General features: G+C 39.5%; 1 protein-coding gene across 1 annotated transcript; it reads right to left on the bottom strand.

The window, feature by feature from the left end:
• Positions 1–192: 192 nt before the first annotated feature.
• On the bottom strand, positions 193–16,762 carry LOC125225283. The gene is made up of 8 exons (XM_048128917.1): positions 16,511–16,762; positions 13,022–13,108; positions 6,990–7,120; positions 6,554–6,634; positions 6,276–6,411; positions 2,851–2,965; positions 1,851–1,992; positions 193–444 (listed from the first exon to the last, which is right to left on the bottom strand). The coding sequence occupies exons 2-8, from the start codon at positions 13,065–13,067 to the stop codon at positions 193–195; spliced, it is 903 nt and encodes a 300-aa protein (XP_047984874.1). The 5' UTR covers positions 13,068–13,108; positions 16,511–16,762.
• Positions 16,763–18,671: the final 1,909 nt, after the last annotated feature.

Raw genomic sequence — 18,671 nt, 5'->3', positions numbered from 1 at the left:
ATTCAAAAAATAAATTTTACTGTAAAGTTTGTTTAACCTTCGTGCCTTCGCTCACGGTTCAATATTGGAATCTTTCGCTTGCTCGGGTATCCATCCATATTGGCACGTGCGGTTAAACAACAACTTTGCCCTCTTGTAAAACAAATAATAACTATTATTCACGCAGATAAGCAAAAATACACAGTTTTATTCTTAAAAAACATTTATTACACAGCAAATACAGATCACTACACCGAACACGCGCCAACCATACGCGCCGTTTTTACCAGCGTCGGCGGCGCCGATACTTCCAACGTCGGCGTCGGCGCCGCTGATAGGTTCGCCGTCGTCGGCATCGGCGTCGGCGCGCGGCCGCAGCTCCATGGTGTCATATGAGTTGTCGCGCGCGCGCACTGCGCTCTCCTCGTTGCTGCGCCAATACAACGACTCAATGGTTGCTAGGCACTGTGAAAGAATTAAACAATATCTGAAACCAAGACTATAAACTTAAGTTTTAAAAATAAAGTGAAAAGTCACTATGTACACTAGTGGTGCTGCCCTCACTTTGTAGTAAATATATTATGTAAAATCTTATGACTTGATATAATGCTAGTTCATCGGCATTAAAGTTTTGTTATCATTTCATTAGTTACGCCACAAGTTCGCCTGCGGGCTGAACTCAAGTCTAAGTAATGATGAACTAAAGCTATCTACCGATAGTTTCCGAACTCGAGTGCTATAACTCATCTCATTACCTGCGCTCTGCGTTATACCGCTCTATAGCTATTTAAATTCTAACCAAGCGGATAAGTAAGTATATTAAATTCCTCTCTGACGTAACTACAATATGAAATGAATTTACATACTTATAAGTAAAGTCGCGTCCTTATCTTAAAGTTACAATTAGTTTTTCCCCTCACTAGTTCGGAAACACGTGTTTTATCCTTTAATACCAGCGGGTAAAAACGCATTTTATCCACTAATGGATAAAGTAATTTGACCTTGAATATAGTCAAATTTTCTGCTTTAAAATTGATACAAGCTAGTTTCACCCATGGAGATGATTTATCACCTGTGGAACTACTGGAAGCAGTGATAAACGCGTTTTTTGAGTTGTAATTTCCTCGCTATAGTGAGAGGAAAAGTTTTGTGTTACACACGGGTGCAAATGTATTTTACTTCTCGTGTGTTGAAAAACGCAAGTGAAAGGATTCTATAGTTGAACCACGAGCGAAACGAGTGGTTCGAAAATAGAATCCTGAGCTTGGCGAGTTTTCAATTCCACACTCGGCGTTAAAATACAACTTTGCACCCTTGTATAACAAATTTATTGTTTACGTTGTCTAACTAATGAAAACGAAATAAAAACTTATTTTTTATTGTCAATGTCTTGAATACGAGCAAGACGTGACTGAATTGAAGTGCAACGCGTAGCATTAACCTGCACTCACCTCGACTTTAAGGGCGTTGTTCTTGAAGTACTTAGTAGGTACTAAGTACTTCAAGAGTTACTGTAGGCAGTAGGCACCCAGACATCTTAACCTAACCCCTCTTATAAACGCAACATGCCACAATCCCAAGCATAAGTAAACGAAATTTACCTGGTAATATGACGCTCACTTTAAGTTACCTTTAAAGGTCTTTGCCCGCTAGACCGTACCATACCATGACCGTGATAGGAGCGTATCCGTCAAAAAAATATTCTTTGTAAACGTATCAGACCTTACCCACTAGCCCGTTCCGTCACCGACCGTATCCTGAAGTGTTCCTCAGTGGTCTTGCGAGAGGGTCAATGTCTCGAGCCCCCTGTGCCTGTAACGCGTCAGTACCGTGCATAAAATAAATAAACTGAAGTGGTACATAACACTAACCTTGACTTTCAGCCCGTTGTTCCTGAAGTGGTCCTCGGTGACTCTGAAGTCCAGCGGCAGGCTCACCGTCTCCAGCCCGAGGTGCACGCGACGCGCCAGAGGCCCGACCGCGGCGGGTGGCGCCGGCTCGCCGTTCACGTACCTAAAGAAAACAAAGTTTAGAATTCTCTCGTTGTAAACAATATCTGGAATGGTACTTTTAGGTATTTTTCTCCTGAAATAATTTCAAAAATTCTCTCTTTAAAACTATGAAACAAATATACGGATAACTGCACACGTGGTGAAATCTAATCTCCTATAAAATCCTTACTAATATTATAAATGGGAAAGTGTGTGTGTGTCTGTTTGTTTGTCCGTCTAAACGAAGCTACGAATTGACGTGATTCTTAAGTGGAGATAGTTGAAGGGATGGAGAGTAACATAGGCTACTTTTTGTCTCTCAATTAGGGTTGCAAAAAAAATGTTTTTTTTTTCTGGCTTGAAAAAAAAACCTGAAAAAAAATTTAATTTAATAACTTTAATTTCTGGTTTTATAAAACTAACATTTACACAATTGTAGTCAGTAGTTATCGCTATTTACTGTTGGCAACACCACCACCTCTCCACGTTCCACGCTGCATCGGGGATTCCCCAATAAATGGTTGTACCTCTATACTGAATGTTTATCGAATTAAAATGTACGTTATTGTTATTGAAACGTCACAAATTACGAAAAACCGTTATTGTCGTATTATTTGTTCATATGAAAAAAATACATATTTAGAAAAAAAACCAAGGTGCTTGGATTTTTTTTCATAATTCTGAAAAAAAAACCATTTGTTTTTTTTTTATTTGCAACCCTACTCTCAATGCACTGATTTATCTGAATACCCGCCAACCGACTCATTTCCGCGAACGACGACGTTCGAATGTTTTTTTTGGGAATGTTTGATGGTGGTCTCTGAAAACATCACCGGCGTCGGGTAGGTCACATCATGCCGCACGCAGTTGAAGCACTCACCAAGCCAACGCCGGCGCCGGGCGCGCCGCCCCCGCCGCGCACGCCGCCTGCACGCGCTCGCCGGCGCGGTACCGCGACCGGAACCCGGTCAGCGCTGGACCGCTCTCCGGTACCACTGGAACAGATAAATCGCCAATTTGTGATCGTACTTAAATCGTGTTTTGTCACAGTAGACAAACGCGGCAAATTTAAAAAAAATCGAGCGCACAAGGCACCACCCCTGTTAAATTTCGCGCCTTTTTCTATTGACAAAGGATAAGGATAGTTCGATTATCTTAAATGTGTCCTATCGATTTGTCTAACGATTTTACTATGTACTCCTTATAGGTAATTAGTAATAAATTTAAATACACGTTATTTTACACCAATAACGGGAAATGAAATCAGTCAAAGTTTCACAAGTTCGCACCATCCAAGAACTTCAAGAAAGTTTGAACAAAGTTAACAAAGATAATCTTGTCTTATTCTGCTTGCACTTCGGCTCACGCTGTAAAATATTAAGATTCATCCGCCGTCCCATATCAGCTGGGACCTGGGACACTCGGGAACTTTCCTGGCTTCGTCGTTGCATAACGAGCCAGGACTTCAGCTACATATTATTATGCATATTAGCTATCCGGTGTAATTACAACTACTTACCTACTGTGAGCTGTAGACCTTGCGATATGATTAGATTAGAAGTCGTAAAGTGAAAACGTTTAATTCACAGTATGGCGCACAATGTTTGACGCCTACTTAATACCTTAATAGTAATTTCGCATATTGAAAAATTGCTCGAGTGCCGTGAATACCTACGCTCAATGAAGGCCAATCCAGAAGAGATAATGTTCAGCCCATTAGATTGACTTTTAAATTGAAGTTGACATTTATAAATCATCAAATAGTTTTTCTCCTATTTGGCAGCTGATTTAAAATAGGCAACCTACTACCAACTACTACTAACAGGTATTTTTAAGGTACCACCTTTTTCAGTCGTCAGCAAACAAGCATACCTACTCCCAGCCCGGTGGTAAGCGTTCACCGTAGCCGACCGATGACCGATCCCGCCTGGCCAAGGTGACAATCGCTCGCTCCGTAGTGAACGATATGGTAGTCTGTAGTCGCTCTGTCACGCATCATGTGTGTCACATGGTGTTTCGTTTGGAGCGTAAGCGATTGACATCTTGCCTACGCACCCTGATATACAGTCTTATGTCCTGTTCGTAAATAAATACGAATTTTGAACTAAAATTAAATTAATTAAAGTACTAAGCTCGACAGTGCCAAAAATGAGCCCGGGTATTTTTTAAACTCTGAACACTGATCTCGTCTGCTACCGGAATGTCACTAGTCTTAGTAAAGTTGAGAAAGATAATATCATTTCAGTAATTGTATTCTATACTTACCTTGAAATAAAGTTACGAGCACAACTTTTGCTCGTAGCAAATGTGCAGGCGAAAAGGATTAAAGCAAAGAGCACGGATTAAAGTTTAAGTTTATTCATAATTATACAGGTAACAAACGGGTATTACATCCTTTTTGAAAATGAAAATAATAATATCCCTTGATACCAAGAACGATTTATTACTGGACTGACAAAGCCTATACAAAAAATAGTTATTTGTTATACAAGGGGGCAAAGTTGTATTTTAACGCCGAGTGTGGAATTGAAAAACGAGCTAGTGAAAGGATTCTATAGTTGAACCACGAGCGAAGCGAGTGGTTCGAGAATAGAATCCTGAACTTGCGAGTTTTTTAACACACGAGAAGTAAAATACATTTGCACCCGAGTGTAACACAAAACTTTTCCTCTCACTATAGCGAGGAAACTACAACGCAAAAAATGCGTTTATCACTGCTTCCAGTAGTTCCACAGGTGGTAAATCATCTTTATTAATAGATTCACCTACTTTTTTCAATTTTAATGCAGTTATTTTGACTTTATTCAAGGTCAAAATACTTTACCCACTAGTGGATAAAATGCGTTTTTACCCGCTGGTATTAAAGGACAAAACACATGTTTGCGAGCTAGTGAGGGGAAAATATACTTAAAACTAGATCGCGATTCGCGCTGTTTCGCAGTCTAAAAGTGCCCAAAATCATATTTTCCCCAAATATTTTTGCGGGTTTTTATTTTTATAAGATTTCTTTATTTTAAAATCTGAAAACATTTTGAAAAAAAAAAAAAATTGTTAAGCATTATCAGTGTAGTTATGATAGGCGCTAAAAATCGAGGTACGATTCTTAGTATGAAGTATGTAAATCCTAAAAATAATCCTTACTTGGTACTAAACCTTATGGATAACATATAAGGCTCACCAATGGTCAGTGCAAGTGTTACTAGTGTTAGTGGACATTCCCTGGACAATCGCGTGACGGAACATTGTCAAATGTTAAATGCCCAGTCCGATGCCAGTTACAAAACTGGCGTGGCGCTAGGGAGTCGTCGGCCCAGAATCTACAATATATTAATCACATCAAGGGGGATCGAGTACTTACCTATAATACCTATACATATTAGGTAGATAATTACTGTGAAAGTAAAATGTGTAGTCACAGTCTCACAATGCATAGACTGCTATTTCTCGACACGTACTATAGGTTCAAAACTTTTGAACTTCAATTTTGATAATTTGACATATTTTTAACTTAATCATCATCCTCCTTGCGTTATCCCGGCATTTGCCACGGCTTATGGGAGCCTGGGGTCCGCTTTGACAACTAATCCCAAGATTTGGCGTAGGCACTAGTTTTTACGAAAGTGACTGCCATCTGACCTTCCAACCCGAAGGGTAACTAGGCCTTATTAGAATTAGTTCGGTTTCCTCACGATGTTTTCCTTCACCGAAAAGCGACTGGCAAATCGTCACTACTTTTAAAAAAACTTGTATCTTCGTCTGTCAATGAAAAGAAAATTGTAGTAAGTATGTATGGAATGCATATAGACTTACTGCGTTTTAACTTTGAGGAACAGCGTGAGATACGAGATTTTTTAAAATTAGTCATGAAATATCAAATGACATTTTTAACTTAATATATGTGTTAAAATTGTCAAATATTAATAATATTAGCGCACATTTTTATACGGAGTTATAGACCTATGTCTTTGCTTAAATATGTTGGCGCATGCATAAATCACGCGAGGTTTATTCAGCTATATTTTGGATTTTTTTCTAGGTTTGAGTATTTTTGAACATTGTTAAGTTTTTATACATTAGACACATATCTACGACGATCATATCGGCGTGGTCAGACACGGTCGAGAAGAGCGGTCGTTCCCCGCGGACACCTTGCAACGGTAGCGGCCTTCTATTTCGACTATTTCCAGTTCTATTAGCGCCACAGCACTGGCTGTTGCAGTACATACCGTTAACAGTCATGGCGACAAGTCATTGACTGTTGTAGTACACTGCCGACGGTCACTGGCTGTTGTAGTATGTACATACCGACGACGGTCATATCGGCGTGGTCGGACACGGTCGGGAAGAGCGGTCGCTCCCCCGACACCTCGCAGCGGTAGCGGCCCTCTGTTGCCAGCTCGGCCGGGCCTAGCGTCACGTTCGAGCCCGACGAGTCAGAGTTCTAGAAAGATGGAATCAAAGATTTTTCCATTAACCTTGAAACAAGTAATTTATAAAATCCGGATTTTAGGGATATTAAGTGTGTTTTGAGGTTAATTTTGCATTTTAAAGTGGTAAGCAGCAGGTGAGGGAGACAAACGCACCTCGACATAAACCCCGGGCAGCGGGAAGCGCCTCCTTGGCTCCGGGTCTCGAGGAACGTGCCGGAAGAACTCCTTGCCGTCCTGTAATAAAAAAATACCTATAATTATTTAGTGCCACGTAGCCAAATCACAGAATATATAATAGTACAAGCCAAATGCACAAACCCTCATTGTAATATCTGTTTCGTAGCTATCTATCTCTATCGCTCTTGCGTATGCTCGACTGCATTTCTGTCGGTGCCTGGCGTCGACGATTGCCATTCGGCTACACCGGCAGGTCTGGCTACATACAACCCACCTTGTTCCAATTACGAAGTAGGTACAGCACGTCGTGAGCCATGTAGGTATGTCTGGCTATAACCCACCTTCTTACCACTTGACCAATACTGTACCTACGTCGTGGGTCGTGTCCCACCTGTATTTGGCTACAACCCACTTTGTACCACTTGACGGAGTACAGCACGTCGTGCGGCGCGAGCTGCCAGCGGCAGGCGAGCGCTGCGCGCGCGCCGCGCGCCACGTGCGAGGGAACGCGGAGCTCCAGCAGCTGTAGTGAGCATGCGCTTTCTGTGCACAAACAACGATTCATCAACATTTATCAGGCGGTTTAGCATAACTTGTGCTCTCGCGCGCGAATCCATACTAGGTAAGGTACATACTCGTAGAAATCGTCGTGCTAGATGTATGACTGCGACTCTGACATTTATCAGCGGTTCGAATAACCGCTTTGCTTGCCAGGGTACGTAGCCGAATGGTAAAAACGCTCACGAAACGAAACGCTCGTATAGTATGAATTTTCTGAGATGCACTTTTCGGCTTTGCCCTAATCTGTTAAACAAAGGCCTTTGTTTCTATTATTCGCCGCGGTTAGCTCCCGTTTCCACAGCACGTGCTAAAGTCTCAGTGTAGTTAAAAAGCAACTATCATGATAGCAATAAGGTTCAAATCCATAAAAAGCCCTTTCGGAGATAACACGTTTTGTCATCTTCAAAAAAAGTTACCTGCACGGGAAGCATGGTCGCGCGATAGACGATAAAATATCAGGCCGTCCCTATCACACTTACAAATAGTGCGATAGGAACGGCCTGCTATTTTATCATCTATCGCGCGACCATGCTTCCCGTGCTGCACACTGCAAACTGTTTAATAAATTTGAACCTTATTGCTATCATGATAGTTGCTTTTTAACTACACAGAGACTTTAGCACGTGCTGTGGAAACGGGAGCTAACCGCGGCGAATAATAGAAACAAAGGCCTTTGTTTAACAGATTAGGGCAAAACCGAAAAGTTCATCTCAGAAAATTCATACTATTATCATCATTTAATAGATGTCTATTTCTATCGCTCTTGCGTATTGGCGCGACAGAGCAAGACTACCTTTCGCGGCGTTTCATTTTCGTTTCGCGTCGCAGAAATGCGATTCGGCTACGGCACCTGGTCTGCAAAATGGGCTGTTCCTCGTACTCTAGCCGCTCTAGGTTATTATATTTGTATTATTATTATAGCAGTGCAGTCCAAATCTCTTCATTTAGCATCTTTGAACATAAAAAGAAACGTGGCCGACTCGCGACTGCATGAAGTTCTACTCGATAAATAGAAATATATGTTATTCACTATTTTTTTTTCATTATTTTAAAGTTTAAAAGCCTACAATAATTGTAATAAAGACTAACCAAATCGGTGAAGTGAAACATTTGTCCCCTGGGAACTAATTTCCTGCGAGCAATTTGGAACAACCCCCGTCGTTAGTGCGACGGAGCACGAATACGAATCATAATAAACCATTAGTGTAAACAGGGAGCAACGAATTACAAGAGATAAGATAAGTAAGATATCATAACATGAAGAATTTTTTGAAAATTAAAATATGTTACAACATTAGAAATATGTTACAAAATTAAAATATGTTACGATTGTTGAAAAAGTAAGAGCGAATCGACTAGCATGGTATGGACATGTAATGCGGAGGGATAGAAAGAGCATGTGACGAGTTTTTCAACAAGATATTACGAATGAATTGGAAGGTGTGTAACACAAAAGTCACTATAGCGAGGAAAAAACGAAGAAGAGGTGGATGGACTGTGTGAGACATGCCATATGGAACTAAAACAAGTTAATGATGAGATAACGAGTGACAGAATTTTAAAGCAGAAAAGACTTTATTCAAGGTGCGCAAATTACTTTACCCAAGTGGATAAAATGTTTTTACTGGGATAAAGGACAAAAGAATGATGATATGAGGGGAAAAATATGTTACAACATTAAAATGTTCTCATAACAATATATGTATTAAGATTATAGGTATTAAGATTTATAAGATTATAGGTATTAAGATTTTTAGTTATTAAGAACTATATTTGCAGTGCCCTTACAGGGTTCATAGCTGTGCTATACCTACTGAAATGTACCAACTTATGTACCTACCTATGATAGCAATAAAGAATTACTGATTACATTCATAACCAAGGCTGGATGAAATATAAGGCTCGACTCGAAGAATTATAAATGTGGCGATTTTGTCTTTTCCCAAAAAACGCGTTGCGTAAAATCCAAGTAATCCAACAGATGCAAATAATTTTCGTCATAAGATTTTCCCTGATGAAGTTATCAAACATGTGATGCGGTGCCTAGCTAAGTCAAGGCGTCAAGGTAAAGATCGCTTGCGATAATACAAATCATTGATAGATTACGCCCAGAAAACTTAGCCAAGAAGATAATTGTACTCGTATATTAACAAAATCTGCAGCTGCCGATCGTACAGCCGAAAAAGACTGACGATGCAGTTAGCGTGCATTTCCCCTACACGTTGTACATAGTTGTGTTACAGTCCTAAAACCCAAACCCTTAGTGCGTTTTCACATTATCCGATCCGAAATCGGATGTAGGAAGGATTTCAAAGGCGAAAATCAAAGAAGGCGGCTTGAATATATGGGATATCGGTCCCACATCCGATATTGGATCGGACAATGTGAAAACACACTTATAAAAGAGTAAGAAAATGTAACAGGCACAAAGTGGTAATAAATCAGTCGGCCACTAGGACAAAGAATAAATTAGAGCTTTCGTATGCATGTAGGTCGGGTCGTCTAATCTGGCCCCGTAGCCGAATGGCATTTCTGCGACGCGAAACGAAAACGAAACGCCGCGTAGTCTGGCTCTGTCGCGCCATTACGCAAGAGCGATAGAGATAGATATCTACGAGCGTTTCGTTTCGTGAGCGTTTGTGCCATTCGGCTACGCACCCTGAGTAGTACTACGTTACATGCGTCTAGGAGTGGTCTAGGATGTCCCGGTCTGTTATCTGAGCTAATTTGAGAGCTGGACATGTAACGTCTGCACGTTTCATTTCTCTTTGTACTGTCACCAGCATATTAGCTTATTAGCAGTATAATAAAGAGTACTATCGTACAGTATGGCCACTCCCGCTCCCCGCTCAAAGCGCCGCCCACCACCTCTCGGTTACCTCACAGCTACCGCCTGTCAAAAACGCGAACAGTTAACATGTCATATCTTACTCATAAAAGCATGGTACGCGTTCACCTACACGAGTTTAGAATGTGGGCTAGGAACGAGCCTCTTTCATATATTTGATCGCCTGTGTCCGAGATGTGATATTATTTTAGGCCATGGGCTGGACATAGCTTAGGTGCTTATAGTAAAATCAATCAAGATTTCAGCTTAGCACCCCTGCATACCTCGGACACTGGCAATCAAATATATGAAAGAGGCGCGTTCCTAGCACACAGTCTAAGCTCGTGTAGGTGAATGCGTACTATGAGTGATATATGACAGGTCGACTGTTCGCGTATTTGACAGGCGGTAACTGTGAGGTAACCGAGAGGGGGTGGGCGGGCGTTTCAGGAAGTCCGACAAAGTCGCGGCATTTCATCCGACTGGGAGACACGTTTCGACAGACTATTGTCGCCAACGTGCAATTTCCAGATTATATTTATCCCGTTTAATTCACGATGACGCGTGTATTTGACAAATCTTACCTTTTATTCCATGACAATACGAGCCAAGGCATGTGTCTTCATGAATGACACGACCCATATCGGTTTAGCGGATGATCAAAAGCCGCTAGAGTGGTTCAGGTCAGATGAAGCGGTCTCAATTATTAACCGATGTTGCCGGCGCTGTCTGTCCTCATTAGTCTATTAGAAGACTGCTGCATGCAGTTGCTGCACAATTGCACACGCTCTTGACATTCTAGATCACTTATATTGGAGATAGTACTGCGGATAGCTAATAAATAGGTTATAAGGTGCATTAGGGTAATTCCGAAAGTAGTCTAATTACGAAAGTCGCATAAAAATCACCATTATTTCCATCAAATGAAGATTTCCCTTTCGGAATTTTCCGAGCATTTCTGTCATTCGGAATTACCCTAATGCACCTTAGTTGATTTATTTTTACTAGCTTCTGCCCGCGGCTTCGCTCGCGTTCAATTCGAAAATTGCGGAATGTTCCATACAAATTTCCACCCCCCATTATAGGGAAGTGGGGGTTCGAAACATACAAAAGTAGCCTATGTCACTCTCTATCCCTTCAACTATCTCCACATGAGAAACTTTCTCATGCAAATTGCCATCGTATTACACAACTCAACAGTTGGCGATCGCTTCATTTGATGTCTGAGTTACAGGCTGGTTTATTATCAACTCAAAAACATTTTTTTTTTCAAATGCTGTAAAAAATGACCGTAAAGCTCGGCAATAAATGAGTGAAGAACAATATTCAAATTTCAGAAACTTATCTTCGGTGCAGTCATGCATCTTGAACTTAAAACTCGCATTTGCCGCAAACTACCTACCGCGCACCCTTTTCTAATATTAATAATTAATTTAAATTAATGCTCTTTTTACGTAAACGCAGTTATGCTCAAGTTACCAGATAACGAAAACATTATTTTGTAACTGTATTTCCAAACAATTAACCTACTTGATTACCTGCAACGGGTTGGTAAAGTGGAAAAAAGGAGTTTGTCGACTTTGTCGTTTGTTATTTTGATGTTGCAATCATATACCTAAGTATGAAAGTAGGTAGCCCAACTCAAGAATCCAAAAATATTTACATACATCACAGACGTACAAAATAACCAAAATACAATATATACAATAAATAAAAGAAACCTATCGTAAGGAATAACCATATGTTATCACTATTAAACAAAGTATAAGGGTAGAAATTCTTTATTAAATATACTGTATTTTAGATCGTTTGAAGATATTCACCAAATTACCTATTTCAAATCTGAAAAAATCATGCGTCTCATGCCTCCTCCAGTTCATATACGAGTACCAAAGAGAATCGAGTATTATAGAGAGGTACTGTCGAACTAAAATGTGTAATCACAGTGTATAGACTGCCATCTCTTGACACAGGCTTAAAACATTTGAACCTCGGTTTGACAATTTGGCCCATATTCTTAGCTTGATATGTTTTAAAATGTCAAATATTAATATTAGCGCCATCTAGCTGAGCGTACCCCAAAGCTGTAATGCCATCTAGGCCACCGTACCTTTTTCTGTATGGTACTGAGGTACTTTTTTTCTTAGACTTTATCTGTCTATACGGAGTTATATATGTCTTTGACGAGTACTTATGTACCTACCTACGATTTCACTAGACCCTTTGGGAAGCGAATCCGACCCGCACTTGTTTTCTAAATTACAGAACTAAGAAGCAAACCATGCATTTAAAAACTATTCCCATTAACAACTGTCAATTACACCTTTTGCCTGAGAACCTTTCGGTACACCATACCATACCCTAGTCCAGGGGTTCTCAAACTTTTTACCGCGGCTTTCTGGAGTGCCGTGAATGCCGTGATGCGTAATGAGGCAATCATTCTCACTTTAGTACCTAGGTAAGCTTGCAAGCCGTGGAGAAAAACATGAGATTGGCGCAAAAAAACTGCGCCATGGAGTGAAAAAGGTTGGGAGCACCTGCCCTGGGGCCTAGCTTATCGCGTGCGAACTTTTGTCGGTCGAATGACACTACTGACTACTGTTCCTAGTTCACTGTCATTAATGTTGCATGATTGCGGTGTCATTAGGTCTAGGGAAAGGACTTTCTATTCTTTTTTAGGGTTCCGTGCCACACTGAACTTTTTGTTGTCCGCTCTGCCGTCCGTCCGTCTGCCTGTCTGTCTGTCCGTCAAGATTCCTTATTACGGAAATGCGTGGACGTATCGAGTTGATATTGAAACCTTAACTTATGGTATACACTCCCTTCAGGCATGAAAATAATAATTTCTAGGTTAACGCGATAGGGATGTTTTCATGTTTATAGCATTTATGTCGCCAAAAACTCTGGCTCATTCACAGGGCTCCGCCATTGCGGGGCTCACATAGCGCAAACAATATCTCCTTATACCACACAAATAAAAAAAATACTTTATAAAAAAAAGTGCTTGAAACCCTCAGTGGGCGAGTCCAACTCTTTCTAACCTATAATAGACTCACCGATAGTGAAGGCAAGCGCAACGAGGAGGCAGGACCGCGCCGCCATGGCTCATTCACATCGCTCCGGCCATTGTGGTCACATAGCGCCTGTCAAATAGATAATCACCGGGCAATTATTGACAATAACACAACTCCATGTCTTTGAAGCAGTGTGTAATTTAAGAAATTAACACTTTTACGTATTTTTACCATTCTATCGGTGAGAACATTTTTTGTGAGAAAATGAGTGAGTTGTTGGTACATTTTCTGGGTTAAAATGTGATAATAGATCCCTATTACAAAAGTACAATTTTTAACACAATGAGTCACTAGAAGCATAAATTTAAAAGAAAAAAGTTACCACTTTTACTACTTTTTTGCTGAGAACATTTTTTCATCAAACTTTTTTTTTCGCCGCACAAAATTACTGAGTAAGTACCTGGGTATTATCGCGAAAAAAGATTCAAGAGCTTTTTTTGTAAAATAAGTAAATTTAATGTTTTTCCTATTCCGAATCACGGGCCCTTTCGATCTTACTAGGTAAAAAAAAGCGTCTCATATTGAATTTTTCCACTTCGTTACCATTTTTCAAACACTTTATACAGCGGTTACAAAGTGGAAAGTACGCAAAATGATAGAAAATTTTGGGACCACTTTTATGTCTCTTGTTTTTTGGCCAATATCGAAAGGGCTCATGATTCTGAGTAGGAAAAACATAAAATTTACCTAGCTTAGAAAAAATATGTTTGGTGATTGTTCTCGCGAAAATGCCTACCTAGTTATAGTCTATGGCCTGCAATCAGATAATAGTTTCTGTAACAAAAGTGCAACTTTTAACAGAATGAATTACTTTGAGCAATGATTATAATATGTAGTACACCACTTTTACCAGTTTCTCCCTGAGAATATTTTATCACATGTGAAAAAAAATACTGAGTCGTTACATTTAATTGCCTTAATTGTGATAACAGTCTCTTTCGAGAAATGTGTAACTTCGAAAGGGCCAAACCACCACCAACCAACATTGCAAGGCTGAACAACACAATTACATAATAAGAGCCAAAATTGTTCAAGAAATATGAACTGCTTCTTCACAATATACCTATTTTGAACTACTCTAGATTGCAAATGCAAACTACCAAATGGATTATTTTAATATGGGTATGATTATGATTCCTCAATTGTGTTAAAACAAATAATCAACAGTGGTACCTACTTTTAATCGGCTTCATATACGAGTATTTATAACAAACAACATAAATATGTGTAGTAATTATTTGTATGTGACATTATCTGGGTAAAGAGACCTTATTGTCGATGGCGCTTACGGCGTTATGAGCGATGTTCGTGTACAAATACGACGCCACGGGACGTAAGCGCCATCTACAATAAGGTCCCTTTACCCAGATAACGTCACATCTTTACTTAGGGCCAGTTGCATCAACCACTTTTGACAGACACATCATCGTCACGCAGCAGACGTCTATGGAACTGCCCATACAATAAAATTGAACGAACGCTTTAACGGTGACAGAGGGTTTGATGTAACCGTCCCTTAGGCAGATATTTATGTTACGTTACCTAACCCAAAGAACGAGCTCGCGCCTATAAAAATCTAACGTGCCGTACCTTTGTTCCGCAAATTTTACGGCGCTAATACTCCAGTGTTGAGTTTCAAACACTAACGTCAATTTACGACTAACATAATTAGTCAGATTTTGAATTTCATTCGTGTTCCAGTTATGTGAGGTTCCACATACATAAAGATCAGCCTTGAGAATAATAATATAGGGAAAGTTAGTGGTACAGTACTTATACACCGTGTTTTTTTTGTTTTCCGTTAAATTCGACACGTCGTTAGATTCAGGAACCACCATGTATATCACTTTGAAAATGAAAAATGAAAATGAAATATTTATTTTTCAAGTAGGAATATTACAATGCGCATATGAACGTCAAATAAAGCTACGCCGGCTCTAACCCTACGCCTCAGCCTCGAGAAGATTTCAGTCCCCCCTCAGTTGGGAAGGGGTATCCACTATGGGACCGGCAAGAAACTCGGCGGGCAACTTCTAGTTAAATTCGCCAATTTTTTTTTATTAGTGTGAGAGACCATTAAGAATAATATTAAGTTTCAAGTGATTGACGCCACATGTCAAAACAAATAACATTAGGAAGTGGTAAAGGCCGTCACACACGTATTCAGTAATTATTTTTATTTTTTTAATAACTAAATAACCGTAAGAATTAAGACGCTAGTTTCTTAGAGAAATTAATTGTATTTGATAACTTTTCCTTAAAGTTAACGGAATTCAATAAAAACTTGGTGTATATATGTATATTTTTTTCAGGAAAATAGCCGTTGGGCCAAACTAGTAAATATTATGCAGACATTAAACGTCGATACAAACCCTACATTATCCCAAATGTTTAATCCTTGAGAAAATTAGGATGCTCTTGCGGCTCTGGGCTTTTAGTCCATTATGTTCTCGTCTTGGAAACGTTTATTTATGAAAATGTTTCTATTGAGATATTGTTGTGTAGACGAAAACTAGCACAGTGGACGGAAACTAGCACAATGAACCTGTATAGGTTAGGTAGGTAGGTTGACTGTAGGTACATCCTATACAGGTGACAGGATGTAACTACAGTCAACAACACAGCTGTGAATACAGACAAAGTGCCAAAAATATGTATACACACCTTAATGTACTTACAGGCAATAAAGTTCTGTACATACATATTTTTGGCACAGCTGTGTTGTTGACTATACACCTGTTTTTATTGAATTCTATTAACTTTAAGGGAAGATCAAATACAATTAATTTCTCTAAGGAACTATCGTCTTAACTCTTACGGTTATCCAGTTATTAAAAAAATAAAGATAATTACTGAACACATGTGTGACAGCCTTTACCAATTCCTAATGTTATCTGTTTTGACATGTGCCGTCAATCACTTGACACTAACTCGAATGTTATTCTTAAGGGTCTCTCACATTAATAAATTCATTTATTATGTATGAAAATGATGAAAAATTTTTTTTTGCGAAATTAACTAAAAGTGATATACAGGGTGGTTCCTGATAATGAACCTGGTTACGTGTCGAATTTAACGGAAAACAAAAAAAACACGGTGTATACCTAACTCAGGAAAATTTTACAGAAAAAAAATGTTGATAATGGTAAAATCCCGCTTGCCATCAAATAGGAGAAGTTACATAATTACATTGTTTTTTAAGTGGGACAATATGGAGGAATCGGCAACTCTTTATAGGAGAAACAGGGAAACTATCTAAGGAAACATTAGCTACTTTTCTGAAAACAATTTTGATGTAGTCAAAATTTTGGTGAAGTGTGAGTTGTCCCTAAAAATTACTCACACACACTGCAACACGTTATGCTAAAATAAATTCTGTTAACCAATCTACAGAGTTTATTTTTAGGACACGGACGGTGGTCAGTTACTAGAAGGGAGCCAGTTACAGGCAGTTTACCCTAAATGACCTACCTATAAGCTTCATCATCTTATTTTCATACGACTTTTCATACATTTCCACTAATAGTACATATTATTCTTAATCTTCCCAATGAATAACGAAACACGCAGCACAAAATTAAAACACGCGTCACTATCGCGCACTCATGTAGGTACTTATACGTTGCCGAGTTTCAGAACCTCACATCATAGAAAAAGTTTCAAAACGGTCACCGTGTTCGAATTTTGAAACGCGAGTTTAAATTCAAACGTGGAACGCGTGCCGCCGAGCCGAGCGCCCCTTCCCAACTATTGTGCGGGCCCGGCTGATGACGGGAAACTTTTCCAAACTGTCGTAGTAAACATGTGTTACCTTCTAAGTGTATTAATATTAAGTATAGGTTACAAGTCAAAATTAGTAGATTGTGTCACAAGGGAGCAAAATGTAATTTTTTATAGTGATGTTGTTTATTGAATCCTGAGCTTAGTGAGGTATTCAAGTGTACACGCCCAAGGTGAAAATAATTTGCTATCATGTGACACATACCGCTTTTCACAACATCTATGTGAGCTATTGGGATTATGAATGATGGCTATTATTATTCAGATTGACTAATTCGGCGATATACTCCGTAAGTGCGAATGTAGCAAAGGTGACCCATGCAAATAAAATTTATAAAATGTTGACATATGGCGTGCGATTACGGCCTTAATCGCGATCGAGGCAAGATAGGGGTAAGGGGCTTTATACAAGGGTGACCGTATGAATAAATAAATAAAAATATCCACATTTTGTTGATTTGCATACAAAATTGGCTCTAATGATGTTCCATAATATATTATATTTGTTATTGGCCATCACAATGGTGTTCCAGACCTTTGAAAGACGTACGTGTGGAGCTGAAGCCAATACGTAGATACCCTTTGATGAAATGTAAGGGGTACACTAACGGTTGCTGCCTTTGCCCGTGTCATAGAATAGAACATACGCAATGGCAGCACTGCCACTAACTACTGCCAGGGTGTAAAGACTATTGGAGAGCTGATGAAATCTAGAATAGGGATATTGCATTTAATTTAAAGACATTGATACTTAATATCTTTCGCTTTACCTAGTCCTAAGGAACTCTAGAGGTGCATAGATCCCTCTACTAGATCCTTCCTCGCAGTTCTTCCTGAGAAACCGTATTGGCCATTTTAGCTTGACTTTAGTTACAAATTACAACCTGTAAAAATTAACTGAAGTTAGAAAATCGCTAATAACATACATTATACTCCTCAAAATATACAAGTAGTCAAGTTTATTCGTTGGTAATAATTATTAGTTACAATGTTTTCGTTACTTACAGGCGACATTTTTGAATAAGTAAGCAAGCTGTACGTATCACAAACACCATGTATTACAAACACTTTTTTCGAGTATCAGTGTGCGTAGCCGAATGTACAAACGCTCACGAAACGCTCACGATAATATCTCTTTCGTAGGTAGCTCTTGCGTATTGCCGCGACAGAGCCAGACTACCTTTCTGCGGCGTTTCGATTTCGTTTCGCGTCGCAGAAATGCCATTCAGCTACGAGGCCTGATCACACTCAACTCAATAGCCATTCGTCTCTCCTATCCCCTTTCTTGAATAAGTAAGCAAGCTGTACGTACCTATCACAAACACCATGTAGCCATGGACAAACAATTTTTACGAGTATCTGGGCTGTAATGCGGGCTCTGTTCTAGGTCAATATTGTCTGGAATGACATCCGCTGTAGTGTGCCTACTTGCCTAAGCAAAATGCATATAATAGTCGCGTTCAATTACACTTGCACATTATACAGTTAAAGAACAAAAAATACATGTTATACACGACTCCAATTAGGCCCCTCTTTATGAGTCGCCCATAACGTGAGTACAACCCATTAATTATTTTTTTGTTACAAGAACAAAAAACATGAACACGGGACCCCATCACCCCACTTTTTTTGTAACATGGGTATTTTTTACGCGATTCATATCATACTCAGAATCGCGAGCTCTTTCGATCCTGATAGGAGAAAAAAAAATGTCCCAAGACTTCCATACATTTTTCAAACCTTCCATTCCGTTACCGCCATACAAAATGTATGAAAAAATGGTAACAGAATGGGAAGAAACCTTGGGACACTTTTTTTCCACCACCACATAAAATTTCCAAATCCTAAAAAA

This window comes from Leguminivora glycinivorella, chromosome 1, assembly GCF_023078275.1.
Source record: "Leguminivora glycinivorella isolate SPB_JAAS2020 chromosome 1, LegGlyc_1.1, whole genome shotgun sequence".
NCBI classification, from domain to species: domain Eukaryota; kingdom Metazoa; phylum Arthropoda; class Insecta; order Lepidoptera; family Tortricidae; genus Leguminivora; species Leguminivora glycinivorella.
This window is presented reverse-complemented; position numbering and strand designations above follow the sequence as displayed.

What these genes read in the sequence shown, in the direction of transcription:
- LOC125225283 (XM_048128917.1), bottom strand. Translation starts at nt 13,067, where the DNA reads ATGGCGGCGCGGTCCTGCCTCCTCGTTGCGCTTGCCTTCACTATCG. An exon ending in TGCCCGGGGTTTATGTCGAG is followed by an intron (nt 6,412 to 6,553) that starts GTGCGTTTGTCT and finishes CCATCTTTCTAG; the next exon opens with AACTCTGACTCGTCGGGCTC. An exon ending in CGCCGATATGACCGTCGTCG is followed by an intron (nt 2,966 to 6,275) that starts GTATGTACATAC and finishes TATCTGTTCCAG; the next exon opens with TGGTACCGGAGAGCGGTCCA.